The 18,156-nt window shown below is 41.6% G+C and overlaps 1 protein-coding gene across 25 annotated transcripts in view; it reads left to right on the top strand.

Moving 5' to 3' along the window:
- FNBP1 (formin binding protein 1) overlaps window positions 1-18,156 on the top strand; it is a 157,473-nt gene that overhangs the window by 89,470 nt on the left and 49,847 nt on the right. For all 25 annotated transcript variants that reach the window (XM_075120637.1, XM_048823028.2, XM_048823021.2 and 22 more), the window contains 2 exons: window positions 5,326-5,388; window positions 6,129-6,233. In XM_075120637.1, coding sequence (XP_074976738.1) covers window positions 5,326-5,388; window positions 6,129-6,233 — 168 coding nt within the window. The remainder of the gene's footprint in view (window positions 1-5,325; window positions 5,389-6,128; window positions 6,234-18,156) is intronic.

The following is an 18,156-nucleotide window of genomic DNA, read 5'->3' as shown; positions in this document are numbered from 1 at the left end:
GATATGTCTGCAGATTTTCATCTGTTGTTCTGGCAGGATCTGGCACTGCTTTGAGTTGGTGTGTCCTGGTCTGTGGGGAACTTGCATCTGATGATGAGGTTGGGGGGTTGTTTAAAGACTGGAAGAGGTGGTTCAGGAAAGATTTCTTTCAGCATGGGTTGTAGTTGTTTGATGGTACCCCATAGGGGCTCCAGTGTGGGCTGGGAGGTGACAAGTAGGTAGTGTGGTCGAGTTGGTCTAGAAAGAGAAACTGTGTCCACTAGGGGTGTGTGGTTATGTTGGTATAGACAGAGGAAGTAGAAGCACAGAGACAACAGGCCACTCCACTGCACATGTCTGACTGTATTCCGTGCCAGGCATGCCAGTAACTGCATCCTGCCTGTCATCTGACTCTCCATGTTTAAAATAAATAGCTTGGTCAGGTCAGGGTTCGAGCATTCACACTCCGAAGGGAATGCCATGTTCCTTATTGATCAACTGCTTAAATAAGCACATTGCTGTGACTCAGCTGCATACATTTGTGTGAATAATTAGAAGTGCTGATGTTCAACATGGTTTCCTGAATTATTTGTCATTTTCACATATGCTGTATGTGCAAAAGATAGAATAGCTAATTAATGGGAACATCAGATCTGGTTAAACACATTCTCACTATATATATCTTAGAACATGTTCCCTGAAACTTCATGAATGGAAAACTGGTCTTAAAATCTATTTTTTTCTTAAATTCAAAATCCAGAAGATTGAACAAGAAATATACTTTCTTTTAGAGAGAGACTACAAAATAATGTTAAAGAAAAGAATTTGCAGAAGTCAGGCTAATGCAGTGCATGGAAAACAGGAATGCAGGTCAGGAGACCTGTGTTCTGTTCTGGGCTCTGCCACAGACTTCCTGTGTGCCATTTGGCAAATCACTTCATTGCTCAGTGCTTCAGTTTCCCCATCTGTAAAATGGGGATGATGACACTTTACAGAGGTGGTGAAGTGCGTTGAGATTTGTGGATGAAAAGTGCTATGTATTATCATTCACTCTGCTAGTGTATCTTACGCTTATCACTACATGCAGTGTTGTTGTAGCCGTGTTGGTCCCAGAATATTAACAAGACAAGGCGGGCGAGGTAATATCTTTTATTGGACCAACTTCTGTTGGTTAGAGAGAGACAAACTTTCAAGCTTACAGAGAGCTCTTCTTCAGATCTGGGAAACTACGGTTATGTCTACACTAGAGACCTTACAGTGGCACAGCTGTACTGATGCAGCTGCGCGGCTGTAAGATCTCTCATGTAGCCACTCTCTTCCATCAACATAATTAAACCACCTTCAATGAGCAGAGGTAGCTATGTCGGCAGGAGAAGCTCTCCTTCTGACATAGTCCTGTTCACACTACCACTAATGCCGGTGAAACTTATGTCGCTCCAGGAGGTGCATTTTCACACTCCTGGGCAACATAAGTTTTGCCAACATAAGTGATAGTGTAGACAAGGCCTAACTCAGTGTCACTGCTAAACACAAGGCTTGAACAGATTGTTTAGATTGTTGTCCCCATAGCAGCTATGTAGGTGAAACCAGACAATCACTATGCTCTCAAATGAACTCTCACAGGAAAATGATAGACAAAAATACCATATCACTTGTGAGTGAACACTTCACAAAGCTATCATGCGATATCTGACCTATCAATCCTCATCCTCAAATTAAACCTGCAGAATACTTTCAAAACACGAGCCTGGGAGCTCGTAACTTTGCTAGACACTAAAAATCATGGACTGAATAGAGACACTAGATTTATGACAGGTTTCAGAGGAACAGCCGTGTTAGTCTGTATTCGCAAAAAGAAAAGGAGTACTTGTGGCACCTTAGAGACTAACCAATTTATTTGAGCATGAGCTTTCATGAGCTACAGCTCACTTCATCAGATGTATACCGTGGAAACTGCAGCAGACTTTATTACAACAATCTGTAACCCACTAACAATGCCCCCTCCCATCTGCTTCCACCTCCCCTTTCCTTCCTATGACTGGAGGAGTGTTAGCGGGCCACTTCACCTTGAATGTCCCTTGAAATATGAGAAGCCTCCCTGTCCACTTAGCACTGTCACTAACCACCGGAAGTTAACATAACTGTGTTGCTCATGGGAGTGGATTTTCCACACCTCTGAGTGACATAGTTACAGTGGCATAAGTTTGTAATATAGACCAGGGCTGAGTTAATTTCCTAGATCTGAAGAAGAGCTCTGTGTAAGCTCGAAAGCTTGTCTCTCTCACCAACAGAAGTTGGCCCAATAAAAGATAGTACCGCACCCACCTTGCTTTTCAGTTATCACTACATTCAGGCATACTTCTGATGAGAAAGACATAAATGCTACAAGCCAAACTGGTTTGTTTACAAACTAATTTAGAGAATAGCTGTAAGAAAAATACCAAGATGCAGAATTTGAAATTGAGATGACACAATTGTACAGTGAAATACAGAAAATATTCAAACTTTAACTCTGCAGAATAAGACAAGACCCTTTTCATGGTCTCATTGCTTCATTTATATAAAATGAGCTTCTTTTAACATGTAGCAGTATCTGAAGAGACCGCTGTTTGCTCAGATCATGATTGGCTGCTTCTGTCTTGTACGTTACAGCAATTTGTAGAGTTCTGTTTTGTAGAGAACATCAACCTGAAAATAACATTTACAGATCGTACAAATTTAAAACATTTTTGTTGATTCCAGTGAAACCAGCTCTGGAAAATAAACGATCTCATGTTCGCTCTTATCTTCTTGTTTCGCTTTGACTGCAGAATTATCTCCAGCCACTAAATTATGTTCTGTTAAATCCTAATTCGTGAGTGAGTGAGTCTGTCTGTCCCCTATATGTATTTATGAAACATTAAATAGTAACACTAAGGGCTTTGAGCAGGTATAGTACTCAGGAATCAGCTCCCTTCACGCATGGCAGCAAATCTGCAAGTAGAGAAGACAAGGAAATCGATAAACATTTATGAAGGATAGCTACAGGCAGGAAATGCAGTGTGAAGAAAGGAAATCAATCTTGTTTGCAGCCTCAGTGTAAGTGAGATAATATTCCCCATATCTTTTTTGTCAGAGATATATTGCTCAGAAAGAAAATTAAAAGGACTAGAGTTAAATTGCAGTTGTTACTTAAGTAGAGTTCAGGAGAACAGATCTATGAAATTAAGTTAAATGTAGGAGCATTTCAAAAAGTCCATATTGGGGAGAAAACTGTATCTTGCCTCATAAGTAGCCTGAGGAGTTAAAGGGAGCATCAGAGGATGAGTTGGTGTGAATCTAATTCTAGGTAAGGAACTCTAAATCAGTTTGGAGGAGTTTGGTTTGTTTTTTTTTCCCCTCGAGCAGGGAATTTACAGTGACATGTTTTTGTAATGTCATACTGCGGTGAGTGTGTTTTTTCACCGAAGTTAAATGTGGTGGGTAAAGGTCAGAATAGCACAAGTATCAGAGTTAATGGGAAAGGATGTGTTCTTCAGAGCTGTAGTATTGCCAGCTTTTCAGCTGCATTGCCTTTTATGGCTTGGCTGCTTCACATTCAAGTGTTCTCTATAGATGGGACTGTGACAATCCCACTTGGACATTGTTACATAATTAAAAGTTTCAGAGTAGTTAAAAGTGTTACTGACATTGGGTCTCCCTCTTTTTCCTCTCTACTATGAAAATTCTAGGGAATTAAATTAAAGAGAAATGATGTCCAGCACTGCTTTGTTTAGCTGCAGATGAGCACCCAGGCCAAATGAGAGATTTGGGATTATATACTGTGGTATTTAGAATCCTCAGACTGGTCTTTATTCTTTCCCTCACCTGAAGGTTAAAATGAGTTTGTGTTAGATACTATTAGGTGTTCTGTGGGAGTGATGATAGTGGTCTTTGGAGTCTTATTTTAAACCCCACATGGGAAATGGCCTGCTTGTTTGGTGACATCAGAAAGGCACATAGGAAGTGCCATATTGAATCAAGCCAGTGATCCGTATAATGCAGTATCATGTCTCTCAGGCAGTGGCCAGGACCAACTGCTTCAGAAGAAGGTGCAGGAAACCCTGAAGTGGCCACTTGTGGATTAATCTGTTTATAGGGGTAGTTTCTTCCTAACCCCACCAATTAGTAGCTGGCTCTGACAGTGAAGCATGGGGTTTTATCCTTTCTAACGTAACTGTGTGTGTTGTCATTTTGCATAAAATAGGTATAATGCCTGACCCTGCATGGTGCTTAATTCCCAGATGGAAATAGTGATGCAATGTAAAGGCATGTCTGGCCAGTTAGTGGATTATTGTTGGGGTTTCTCTTGGTCAAGGGGCTATTACAGGAGGCAATGTGCGATAGTGGTTGAGCAGGGGACTGCAAGTCAGGATTCTTGTATTCTATTTACAGCTGTGCCACTGAGTCAGTGTGTGTCTCTGAGCAAGCCACTTAACTTCCATGTGCTTCACCTTCCTCCTGTGTAAAAAGAGGATATACCCATCTTTGTAAAGTACATTAGAGCCTCTGATGAAGAGTAGTCTATAAGTGCTGAGAGCTGTTGCTTAGAATTGACTCTAATTAAGGAGAATTTCAAGCAAGCATCTCTTACTAAGACTATAGTATGATATGAAGAATGCAAATTCACACTACTGTTCTTGTAAGGGGATTAATCTGTTTTTAACAAGATATGTTACTTAATAGGCTGCTTAACAGACATTTCACAGGTCAAATTTTCTATAGCAGCTTAATGTAGACAAGAAAATATATGAAAAATAAGGTTTCTGCAGGAATCCAAAGTAATTGGACACGTCTCAAAACCGAATAGAAGAGGACAGCTGGTCCCACAGACTTAAGCCTGTAACAGGGGGAAAGAAGAACATGCTCATATTGTATGTGAATGAAAATCAGTTAATAAAGGACCAGTATCAATACCAGAATGTGCCAGTCAAGGAGGATGATTCTGTATCATGAAGATGGCTGGGCAAGTGTCACATGGAGAAAAATTTTGATTCAGAGGCAGTGTTCAATTGGTATTTAAAGAGATCTTGTTCAGATGGGAGTAGTGTGGGGATGGTTGAATGGGAAACCAATAATTAAGGGTTACAGTGAACAATGCGAGGTAGAATTGCTAAAGGGATTAATAATACCTTGTCTATGAAACCTCTTTAATTGTTACCGATGTAAATCCATGGCCTGCTGAGACATAAAATAGCTATCGTACACCTGTGTGGCTTGGTAGAGTCACAGAATAGATGCAAGATTTTTTTTTTTTTTTCTATATCTCCTCTAACGTAATTGTTTGTTGTTTCTTTTGTTTATAATATTTTGGCTTTTTTTCCACAGCACTTTCATGATGGCAGAAAGGCACAACAAAACATTGAAACTTTCTGGAAACAGCTTGAAGCAGTAAGTGGAAACATTTTCAGAAGTGATGTTATAGCTATATTGACACTGTCTTCATAGAGATCTTTCTAAACATTGTGTTTGAAAAGAGATTATGATATGGTTTGAGGAGAACATCTGAAATCAAAAAGAACATGATTTGAAAACTTGACTCTAAAAGTCAAGATATAAAGATATAAAATAGTGCCCTTTAAGTGCCATCCGTATAGCAGAATCTGGACCTCAATAATAGAAATGACACAATGAGGGAAGGTGAGAAACTGTCAGGAGGGGACTGTGTAAGAAAAGGTGAGTGTTATCCATGGATACTCAGCTTATGCATGTACACACCTTAGTTGTTCAGTCATATGTGCACACATAAAATAACAAAGATAGTATTGGCTCATTTATTGTGGCCTTCACAGAAAAAGCGAGGGGTTTAAATGTAGAGAGGATAGTGATTTGGCAGATCAGAGCAAGAAGGTGTTCCATGTGTAGGGGGAATATGGAAAGAGGCTGAGAGACTAATGGGACATCAAGACTGGCGTTACCATCAGAGCCAATCTGTCTGAAGATCAGAGCAAATATTTTCTTTCCAATAACTTTTGCAGTTTAGTGTGGAAATGTATGCAGATGTAAATGAGCTGTTCTCAAAAACTCTTGACAGTGATTACAGAAAATGAAATTAGCGAGTGTTGCTTACTTGGTTGAATTTCAAATCGTGTTTCTCTCCGGTATCTGATGGGCTCATTTTTCCTTTTCAGAGTAAAAGGCGGTTTGAACGTGATTGCAAGGAAGCCGATAGAGCACAGCAGTATTTTGAGAAAATGGATGCTGACATCAACGTTACGAAAGCAGATGTTGAAAAGGTAAGCCAGGTGGCAAGGCACTCCATTTGTAAATACATATGTTAGAATGGTCGCTCCTTCAGTCCCACTAATAACATATGTACTCCAGAATTGACCATCTTAACTGTATGCAGTGTTGTTGCAGCACGTCGGTCCCAGGATATTAGAGAAACAAGGTTTGAAAGCTTGTCTCGCTCACCAACAGAAGTTGGTTCAATAAAGATATTACTTCACCCACCGTGTCATCTTAACTCTGTCAGTCCATAGCTTGGCCTAAACAAGGGATTCTCTGTAGTGGGGCACCTCCATTTGCCCAAAAAAGTGAGGGCTCCATTCTCAGCAGGTAGAAATGGGCATGGCTCCATTAAAGTCAGTGGGGTTAACTCAGTTTATATCAGATGAGGATCTTGCCCCAACTCAAAATCAGTCCTCACTGGCTAGCAGCCGAGGATCTGGGCTCCACTCAGAAACTCGTAACTCCCAGTCAGCAGCGTAGCTCACCCAGGTTTCAACCTCTAGGACAACTAGATAGAGAAAGATTTGGACTTCACTATTATTAAATATTGATCTTGCAGCAGCAAAGCCAAGGATGGCAATACTTTGTGTGCTAATCTTAGCTGTCCATCAAAAGTAATCTAACCCATAGAGGCTGAGTGTTGAGGATTTACCAATGGCAAGTGCATGGGCAAACTCTGCTAGTGCTTGGGACCGAAAGCACGGTACTGTAAGCATCAAAGGGGCAGGGACCAGAATATTTTTCAGGTCACCTAAATGATTTGTTCAAAGGCAAACCAGTATAATTGTTGACTTTCCCCCCTTTATAAAATAGAAATAATCAGCAGAATGGCTATTAAAGCACAGTATTAATTAAGAGCCAAATTCTGTGCCTTACTCTGCAAGGGGGCCCATTGAAATTCACAAATAAAGGCCCAATTCTGCTGTCCTTTCTACTCATCATGAGCAAGGGTGGCAGAATCAGCGTTATAGTAATTTTCCAAGGATGACTGGTGATGACGATAATTTACATGTTGACTGTTGCTGTGTGATGCAGGTAGAACACAACTCCCTGCTTTCCAGGCTACTGAATATAGCAGAGATGTCCTAACATCCCACTGGTGACAATGAAGTGTTAGTGCATGACTGCATCCCAGCCAAGACAGGGTGGTTATTCATGATACACACAGACTTGCTGTATAGCAGAAAAGATTTTCATATTGTAAAGTATCCTTGCAGGTAAGGGCGGCTCTAGCAATTTTGCCGCCCCAAGCAGTCACCGCCGAATTGCCGCCACGCCAAGACCGGCGAAGCTGCTGCCCAAAAGCTGCCGCGGCGGGAAAAGCAGCGGAGCTGCCGCTGAATTGCCGCTGCAGGGCATGGACTATTCTAATTGTCGCCTTGGAAAGCTGGTGCCTGGAGCCGGCCCTGCTTGCAGGTCTTGCTTGACACTGATTAGCACCACTTCATCCAGATAGATGCCTCATAGTATGTATTGTTTTGGGGGGGCTTTTTCTGGTTTATTAGTGCCATCAAATGCAGGGAATTCTTTCTTCTTTTCTTTTTAGATGCATCAATGATATTAATACACTAAAGATATTTAATACATGATGTTCTAATGCAGTTATCCATATTTGCTACCTTGTTTGCTTAATGAGAAGCATTGTGACTCTGTGTTATCGGCCACATGCGTGCTCTAAAATGATATCTCTTGTCGTTGTTGTCAGTGTACTAAGATGGAGCCTGAGACTTCAACCCTCATCCATATTAGAGACAATGGGATGTCTTATGTGAGTAGGGATTGTAGGACTGGGCTAATATTTAGGGCCAACCCTGTCTGTAACATCAGGTTTATCATCTCATAGAGTACATTATAATGTATTTAGTCTAAACCCCACATAAAATTTGGAATCCAGTGTTGTATGCCAATGATTAGCAACATGCTGCTGGATCACAGTTGGCATCAAGTTATAACATTATTTGTAGCTTTTGCATGTTGGCCCCTATTCAGCAAAGAACTTAAACAGACGCTTAACTTTAAATGTGTATCAGTGTTTTGCAATCAGGGCCTGAAATGTGAAGTCGTCCCTTAGCCACGTTCACAATTGTACATGCAGGAGGATGCAGTATGTTTATACATCTAGTTCAGTGATGTTGCTATAATTTAAGAAAGCAACATGGAGGAAGATGTCTTATCTAAATCACTTCTATTCTTGATGGAACTGTACATCTGTTTGGAAGATGCAGAAGTATGAGATTTTTTTTTTAGCTAAAATTAGTAAGGGCAATTTTGTCTTGCATGGCACAGTTTAGTCCATGTGGGCCAAAAATAACCAGCATTTTGAAGCAAGCCAATATGTAGTTGATTTAAAATCTAATGCCCTGGCTTCCAGAGGTGGAGGGCACCAACAGAAGTCAGCACCTCTGGAAAATCAGGCCACAAATGATGTATTGTCACTGAACTCTTAGCAGAGAAAAGGTTTGTCACCTCCTGCATGAAGTTAAAACTGTAGTGTTAGAGACATGTTTTCTGCTTAGCCCTCAAGCAATTAATTTCTTAATTAATTAATTTCTGGGGATTTCTTAAAGCTGTTAAATTTCAAGTGAGTATTGATTTATACCGAAAGAGTTACATATACGGGCATGGCTACACTTGCAGATGTAGAGCGCTTTCAGTTAAACCAGCCTTTGGAGATCGCAGTAGGGAAAGCACTGCTGTCTGTCCACACTGACAGCTTCAAGCACACTGGCGTGGCCACATTTGCAGCACTGGCAGCGGCATTGGGAGCAGTGCATTATGGGCAGCTATACCAGCATGCAAGTGGCTGCAACGTGCTTTTCAAATGGGGCAGGTGGGCTGGAGTGTGACAGGGAGTGTGTTTTGTGTATGTGGGGGGGGGAGAGCGGGTTTTTGGGGGTGCTGAGAGCATGTCAGCATGCTCTCTTGTAAGTTCAGACAGCAGCAGACCCCCTCCTCCCCGCCTCTCTCTTTCACACACAGCATTCCAAACTAATGGCTTGCTTTGTCTCGGAGCAGATAAGCAGCCGGCTGTCAGAAACGGAGCTTTCAAAGAGCTTATCCGCATTCCTGTAGCAATTCAGAAACAATGACAAGTGTGGCCACTTGACTTAAGGGGATTATGGGACGTTTCTGGAGGCTGGTCAGAGCGCAGTAATGCAACACCTCGTTTACACTGGTGCTGCGGCACTCCAGCAGGGACGCAGGAAATGTTATTCCACTTGCTGAGGTGGAGTACCAGCCACGCTGTAGCCGTGGAGTCAGAGCGCTCTATGTGCCTTGCCAGTGTGGACAGGTAGTGAGCTAGTGCGCCCGGGGCTCCTTTACTGTGCTGTAATTCGCAAGTGTAGCCAAGCCCTTACAATGCAGTTTTTGCACATTGGGAAGTCTGCTGCATGCCACTCCCAGTTAATTTCATGCTGGGAAGCTGTCATACGCTAATATGTCCCTGAAATCAATGGGATGTTAGAACATCCCTGGCACATTCAGCATTATGGAAGTTGGGAGGTAGGTAGATACCATCCGGTCTCCCTATGTTAGGAGCAGCACAACAAAATGTACAATAAGCCCAGAAAATTTCCCCAAAGCATTCTGGCATATCAAAGGAGAAAAGGCCCCTGTGATTTTATCATTTGCTATTAATTGTAAATTCATCATGCAAATTTAATCCCTTATCACTTTTCTGGATTTGTCACAGTATTTTTCAGGTGACAGTATATCCTAGCATGTCAAAAATGTAATGCTTCATGCACATTCTGTGCTAGAACGAGATTATCTATGCTTTATCTATTAAAAATAAATCCTAGAATTCATTTTCTAGTTATAAAATTAGGAACCCCCCTTCACCTCCAAGATTTTATGCAAGACTGAGATCAAGCCCAGACATGACCTTGTTATCTAAGTATGGGGATAGGAAACAGGTACTCCTGAGTTCTAATCCCGGCTCTAACACTGATTTCCTCTCTATGACCATAACTAATTCACATATCAATGATGCATAAGACAATGTGAGGCAATTTCTGGAAGGCAAACTTTATTTTCCTTCCCTGTAAAATGAAGAGAGAAATGGGGAAGAAAGGAGGGAGAGATTTGCTACCATATTATCATATTTTGTAAATTAAACTTATAAACTAGAATTTGGCCACCATATTATCACATTTTGTAAATTAAACTTATTGCAAAATGAAGCAGAGTGCAATAAATAGATGTATTTGAAGGCTATAAATAAATAAATAGAAAGGCAAGATCTATTGGGAGGGATGTCAATAAGTGTCCACTGCTCCCTGCAGAAGGCATCTGTCAAATCCCCAATTATGCTGTCAGCAGCATGGTAGATATAGAAGGAAGGGGTTATCAAAACGAATTGAATGTGCAATAATATTGCTAAACAGAGAGGACAGTGTTTTCTAAGTGCATGTGTTAAACTGGATTTATCCATGTCAGGCTGTGAATAATGGCCTTCCTTTACTTCACCCTGCCCGTGTGACTGGGTCTGCCCTTACGTAACTCCTAAGTGCAAAATAGGATATTGTTTAACCAAGAACTGCAGTTGGGGGTAGCTTTAGCTAACTTGTGGCAGAGAGATACAAAAACTGTTCAGTCTCAAGTGATGCAATGAGATAATTTTCTGCCCTTCTTTTATTACAGTGTCTCTAATTTCGTTTGCCTTTCATAACTTGGCTACCACAGTTTCACTCCCAAAAACTTTCTGGCCAGGAAAACAGACAATCTCGCTTCATTTGGTGCCAGTGATGTTCAGTCTGCTGGCTGAAAAGGGTGCTCCCAAGCAACGTGATTAGTTGCCCTCATTTCTGGGGCTTGAGATAAACGCCTCTGTTGCTTTAGCCTGTACCTGCTAACATGAGGAGACAGTACAGGCTATTTTTGCATCAGCCTTTGCAGAGAAATGGAATTAAAATTCTGCAGTGCATCTCAATTACATTTGCAAGTTGTTGTTGTTTGTTTTTAAGCTGTGATTCACTGATGCATCCTGTGATTTGAGAACAAGAGGAGGCTATGGAAATCTCTGCATCTCTGATCAGCCCCCACCTCTTAATCCTTAGACAATAACCAGCTTTGACAAATGCAGCAGGAAATCCTGCAGTCGGGTGGCTAGTGATCAACACCTAAAAGGACTCTGCAAACCTTATTGGGAGTGGGGTCAGGTGATGGTGGAGCTAGAGCATGCCTTTTAGATAGGCTCTTCCTAGAGCTGCAATCAGAGCTTGCAGCTGATGTTAGGCCCTCTAATGAACAGCGTCTCAAATGGCTGCTTTGCTTCAGTTGTGTTTAAAGACAGACTTCTCGGGAACTAAAGGAAGGGCAAGAAGCAGGATCAATTGACTGCAAAGTGTAAATATTACAGACCAGACTCTACCCAATATGCCTTGGTCCCCTTGGAGATAGTGCTGAGATGCACCATTCCAATGTGTTAGCCTTTTTATTAAGGCATGGAGAGTTTGTACTTTACAACTAAATGATTTTTATTTTAACACTACATCATACAGCTAGGAGAGATTCTGTAACAGCCACAGTCTGGTGTGTCCCCTGGAGTCCAGAACCCCACCTTTCTAAAAGAAGGATCATCTTTGGTCTCTGCAACTACATCCTTATACAACAATGATAGCTACTCAATGCACCCAAGAGGAGCTCCGGGAAGCATTGTGCCTCAGAGAGGCTCAAGTGGTTGCCAGTGCACAAGGGAAGCATCCTCACTGTGCCACTTAAGAGGGGGAAGCATCTGGTGCCGGGGGTCAAGTGGCAGGGTGAGAGCTTTGTTCATTTCCTGCCCCTGTTTTGGTGGCAGTAGCAGGGACCACGCCCTGTGATCAGGAGATCTGCAGTTGTGGCCAGCTTCTGCACATGCAGACAAAGTGTGGGTTAGGCTCCTTGCACTTACCTCCCCTTCTGCATTCACAGTCAGGCTTTAAATTATAAACATTAGCTGTGTGCAGACACAGTATTTCGGTGTGCACTCACACTTGCAGTTTGGCATAAAGTGTGTCTCTCCTGTGAAAGGTTTTGCCAGTTCAGCTTTTTGGCTTAGTGAGCTCAGGTTACAAAATATAAACTTTGCAGTAAGTCCAGTTATAGGGACCTGGTTTGGAAATCCTCAAAATGGACTAACATGATGCTGTTAACACTGAGAAAAACTTGTAGGTGACACTGTGGGTTGCAGCTGAGTTGTGATGGCAATGGGATGAAGGAGTTTGCTGTAGTTCTCTTTCAAAAACCACCATGCGGTCATTTAATTTTTTGACCATTTGGGGAAATGAGTCATCACATGAGCAGACCAGCCAGCATACATATAAGGAATCGCTCTGTTGTTTGTTCCTTTTCTTTAGTGCTATAATCACTAATGAGCTGACATCTTTATGGGATGGCGTGGTACCCAGCGGTGCCTTTGCAGATTTTGTACAATAAAAAATGCCTGTCTGCTTTTCTTAAGGGCCTGTTTTTATATGTAACATTTTGTAGCATCACTTTTCAAAGAGGAAGCGCTTAGGGCCCAGTTGCATGAGGTGCTGAGCACCCTTGCCTCTCACTGACTTGCATAGCAGCTGAGGGCAATCAGCACTTTGCAGAAGGTGCTCAACACCTGGCAGAATAAGGTGGGAGGCAGGAAAGCCACATAGTTACATCCTAGATAATGATCAATTTGTTATAAGATAATGTTTGCTGTCAGCTTCTAACAGGAGAAACTGGAGTTTGTGAGCTGTCAGCACCGTGTTCCTCAATCCAGAGACTACAGAAATGCTATTCAACAGTTCACATTGTGCAGGAAAGTTGACTTTTTTATGAGGATTTGAGGGGCAGTGTCAGAGTCTTATAATGGAAACTCAACTTTAACCTTCACTGAGGAGTGGTTCCTGACTCCTCACAATTAGCTCTGGGTTTTTTTAAATAGTGCATCTTCTGTAAATCTTCAGCCCACATCCGGAAAGGTTTTGTTTGCATTAGGGCTTTTTTCACATCCTGTGCTCTGCTGCTGTCTCTTTCTTTTGTGCTGTGGGGTTCTTCTTTGCATTTGCCTCTATAGATGCTTCCTGCAGGTGCTTGAGCTTGTTATATGTCTGCTCCTGGGTTGCATTGAATCCCATTGAAAGTGCAAAATGCTTCTACCATCTCCTGCCCTCACCAGTCCCAGTGTTAAATAAAAACCTACAACTGATCTAATTTTATAGCCTTAACCCTGTAGTGACTGAGTGCCTCAGACATTTAGGAGTTTATCCTCACAACACCATATGAAGTTGAGAATTACTATCCTTATTTCACTGAGGCACAGAAAGAGTAAGGACCTGATCCAGAGCTCACTGAAGTCAATGGGAGCACTTCCATTGACTTCAGTGGATTTCAGACCAGGCCCTATGTGACTTCCCAAGTCACTCATGATAGAACTGGAAATAGAATTCAAATCTCCTGAGCCCCAGTCCAGTGCCTTATCCACACAACCATCCTTTGCTGGATAGCTGCATAAATCCTCCCAACCGCCACCACCTCCCCAGGCCCAGTGCCCCAATACACACAAATATGTACATGTCATTATATGCCATTGCCCTGACATTTTTTATTCAGTAATAAATGGGGTTGATTGCAAATAACCAAGGGAAATAAGATATTTCAGAGTGATTTAATGTCAGCCTGCAAGGATAAAAGCACACAAAACAATTTAAATCATTATATTATTTTGTTTTCTCATCAATAAAAGTAATTACAATAAAATGCTGTCAGTGGGGTCTGAAATTTACATCCCCCCTGCTCCCTCCAGATGCTCCTAGGCTCTTTTGATTGTGTTAAAACTGACCATGTTATTTCTCCTTGTAGGAGGAGTGTCCGTTATTGTTGCATCAAATAGTCAGTGTATCACTGGCAGAGTCCCATTATGTATAGATCTGCAAAGGCTGCCAGTTAGAGGGATTCCTGGGAGAAGCAGCTCTTCTTGCCTTTACAAAAGGAGGCGGACCAGCAGGGTTAGCTGCTCTCTCAGCCTGTGGGCTGGGGCCCTTTTCATTAAGAATTTATAAATTGTTATTATCCTGTACATACAGAGCTGCTTTTACAGAAGATCTGAGGGACATGGAAAGACTTCTGATCCGTGTTTAAAGCTTCCCTTCATTTGTCATTTTACAGTTCACATTGTCTGAACAATAGTCAAGTCATAATAAAGTGAGATAAGATGTTTACCGGCTAAAAGAACCTTGCAAACAAGCCACAGAGGAAACTTCTCCAGAGTCGCAGATGAATAGCAGTAATGTGCATTTCAGAGGTTTTGCCCCATCAAGAGCTTCAGGACTAAATTTTCCAAAGTGACTAGGGATTCTGGGTGTCCCAGTTCTTAGGCCCCTCAGGGTATGTCTCCATTGCATTTTAAAACCCATGGCAGTGAGTCTCAGAGCTTGGGTCTACAGACTCCGGCTCGTGCTATGGCACTAAAAACTGCTGTGTATGCATTTGGGCTCAGGTTGGAGCTTGGGCTCTGAAGCTGGGGAGGGGAATGGGTTCCAGAGCCTCACTCTAGCCTGAGCCAGACCGTCTACACAGCTGTTTTGAACACCATAGCATGAGTCCAAGTCTGAAGACTGAGCCTCTGAGATTCACTGTGATGGGTTTTGAGAAGCAGTGTAGACAAACCTTTAAAGGGCCTTGTTTTTCAGAAAATGCTGAGCCATCTGCCCTCTGAAAATCAGGCCCGTTTTAAGGTAACTCCAGTTGAGCACTAAGAAATGCAGCACCAAATCACTAGTCGCTTTGGAAAATTTAGGGTTCTGTTTTTATTATTATAAAAAGTTGGAAAAATCTTGCACTATTTAAAAATCTGTTTAACACAGAGAAAATTATTTCACCCTTTGTATTAAATAATCCCAAACCCCTAGCTTCTCTCTTCTCCCCCCCCCCCACCCCTTTGTCTGCTGTGAATTTATACCAGTAAATCAATAATGCAAACAAAATATGCAATCTGGTTGAAATTCACCTCTACACAGCTCAGACACACAGCCTATGCACCATTTAAGTGCTTATGCGGGAGGTAAGTGGTGCACAGGACTTGGACTTGCCCTCTGGTCCTCTGCACAAATTGAATTTCACCTTTGGTGAATAAGCAGCTGCTTTTTTCTTGCTTTAAACATGAAGCTGGGCTAAACTCTGCAATCCTTACTCACTTGTTACTCAGGCCAAATTCCCATTGACTTCACTGGGATTTTGCCCTGGTAATGTCTTCATGAGATCTGTGGGATTAAGCCTAATGTGAATTGCTCAGTTTATACCAACACACCTTCTTTCTAAGTGCTTGTTTCCCAACAGGCAGGGCTGTACATGAAAGCATTGATTCTTTCCAGATAGTTATTTGCATGTTCTCTAACGGTGAGTCCTATTTACAGTTTATTTATTACCTGACAGACAGTCTTGTGATTTTTAACAGCTGCTTTTCCACTTTGACTCATAATTAATTTATGAATTTTGCTTTCTGGTCAACTAAGGGTTAATGGCTACAGTGTCTCTGGGTAAGTACAGAAAGTAGGGTGACCAGATAGCAAGTGTGAAAAATCAGGACGGGATGGGCGGTAATAGGCACCTATGTAAGAAAAAGCCCCAAATATCGGGACTGTCCGTATAAAATCGGGACATGTGGTCACCCTAACAGGAAGAAGCAGCTGTATTTCGTAAATACCCTCATGTATTGTGTACAGATTTTGTGTTGGCTCTTCTAAGAGGAGAGCAAGTAATGGAAACATCAGATGCTTTTGGATGTTATGTCAGCATATCCATTTGGCGTCATCTCCTTTCTGTTAGCAGCTGTACACCACAACAGTTTTTCACTAAATAGCCATTTGAGCATCTTATAAAAATGCATCCTCCTTAGACATTTCCTCACTTTATATTACAAAGTACAGTACTGGGGGAAAATATGTAAACTGCAAACTTCTGAATTGGTAAAGATCAAATGTGGGGCAAAAAACTTTCATTAGGGATGTAATAATAAGGCATGGACTATTATACTATGTGAGACTAGTTAACTTTGTGTCAGATGCTTGGGACCATCTTACTCCATTTTTATTGGGCTCCTAGGAGCTATGTTAATACAAATAATAATAATTCTTACTCAGTTGCACTTTGAGTGAATTGAGTGGGTATTTTGCCTGAATAAGGACTAAGTAAAAGTGGGGTCAAGAGCTCAGGAATTTGCACATTGTTTGTAAGCTAGCCTATGAATCAACATTTTGCAGTCAATAATTTTTAGCCATAAATATAAAATAATGCAAGGTTAACAATTCATACTAGCAATTTCTTTTCTTCCATTGGTCCTGCCTTGTGGTTGTATGTTGTCTGTAAAATTCTTCTTAGAGTAAGATGACCAGAAGTGTGCATAGTACTCCAAATATGATCTAATTCATCCCTCAGTGCTGGAATAATTTCTACTGTTTATATTATCTACTTCTATTTATGTAGCCCAGAATTTAGTTTGCTTATTTTACTGCAGCTAAACAGAGCACCACATATCTGAGTTTTATCAGCCACAGTTCCAAACCTTCAAATGCTTGCAAACAATGAGGAAGAGGAACACCTGTTTTTATTGTAATAAATTGGACCTACAAATAGGTGTTATAATGTTGCTGTGGTTCTCCAAATTATTTATGCTGCATGCCACTTCATACGTGCCTGGATCGACTTCTCTTTCGACATCCCAGCTGTCCCTGTGTTTCACTCTGCAGACCCCCGGAAATGTTTCTGCAGACTATTATGCTCCATAAACAGAGGCTTGAGAACCACTGTTGTAGGGAGATGGACTTCTGGTTTCAAGGTGTGATTGATTCAATAAGGCCACCGAGCAGTATGGATGAATCTTGGTACTCTTCTTTGTGCATATTTACTACCATTGGGTGGTGGTTGTTGCTGTTGTTTTTTATTATTTGTTTTACTGTAACACTGACAGGCTCCAAACAATATTGGGGTCCTGTTAGGCTAAGTGCTGTACAGACCCTCAGTGAAAGAAGTACCTGCCCTGCAGGGTTTACAGTCTAAATGGACAAGACAGACGAAAAATGGATGAAAGGAATTATAGTTATCCCCATTTGTAGGTGGGGAATAGAAGCATTGAGAGATTTGCCAAAGGTTACACAAGGGAGCCTGTGGCAGAGCTAGGAACTGAAACCAGATCTCCCAAATCCCAGAACAATGCCTTAACCACAAGTCCATCCTTTCTCTGATTGTCAGACTTACCCACCCAATTGGTAGGGAGTAGGTAGTCCTAGGACTAACTGTGCTTGTACCTGTCTGGCATGTGTATGAACATGAACTTTTGTTTGCAGTGTAGCTGGGACCAGAACAGTTAAAGAACTGGGGTTGGGATTTGTGTTGCAGCTTTGTAATGCTGGTGGTTCTTTCTGAACTCTATAAATCAGATCTGTCTTACTCATTAGAGCCTTATTTGGTATTTTATTGTTCTAATGTATCTCTCATTAGTGTGTGCTCGGATAAGCTGGCAGAACTACATGCAGTGCTAATGCACTAGATAACATTTGCCAGGGTTTGATAATGAAGCTTTAGTCCTCCCTATCAGCTGTTTGCTTGTTTGTATTTGGCTACATTCAGCCAAGGGTTTTCAGGGATTCACTGCTTGTTAGATTTCTTCCTTCTAATGATTGAAAGTAACAATCTGTTTTCCTTTTACTTTCCCCAAGGAAATAAAATGTTGAAAACCTATTTCCTGCTTACTTGATGAGATGGTCAAAATGCTTATGGCATAATAGTTAATAATAGGACCTGATCCTTCCAGCACGAAAGTCAAAGGCTGAAACCCTGGCCCTGTTGAAGTCAATGGCAAAATGCCCACTATCTTTAATGAGGTCAGGATTTCACCAGCTGAGTCTAATCATGTGAGCAAAGTTACTTGTTCTTTGTTTGTATAGTGCCTAAGAATGATGGTCTTCGGCC

Source organism: Caretta caretta, chromosome 16 (genome assembly GCF_965140235.1).
Source record: "Caretta caretta isolate rCarCar2 chromosome 16, rCarCar1.hap1, whole genome shotgun sequence".
NCBI lineage: Eukaryota > Metazoa > Chordata > Testudines > Cheloniidae > Caretta > Caretta caretta.
Note: the sequence above shows the minus strand (reverse complement) of the source record. Positions and strands in the feature narration are given on the sequence as shown.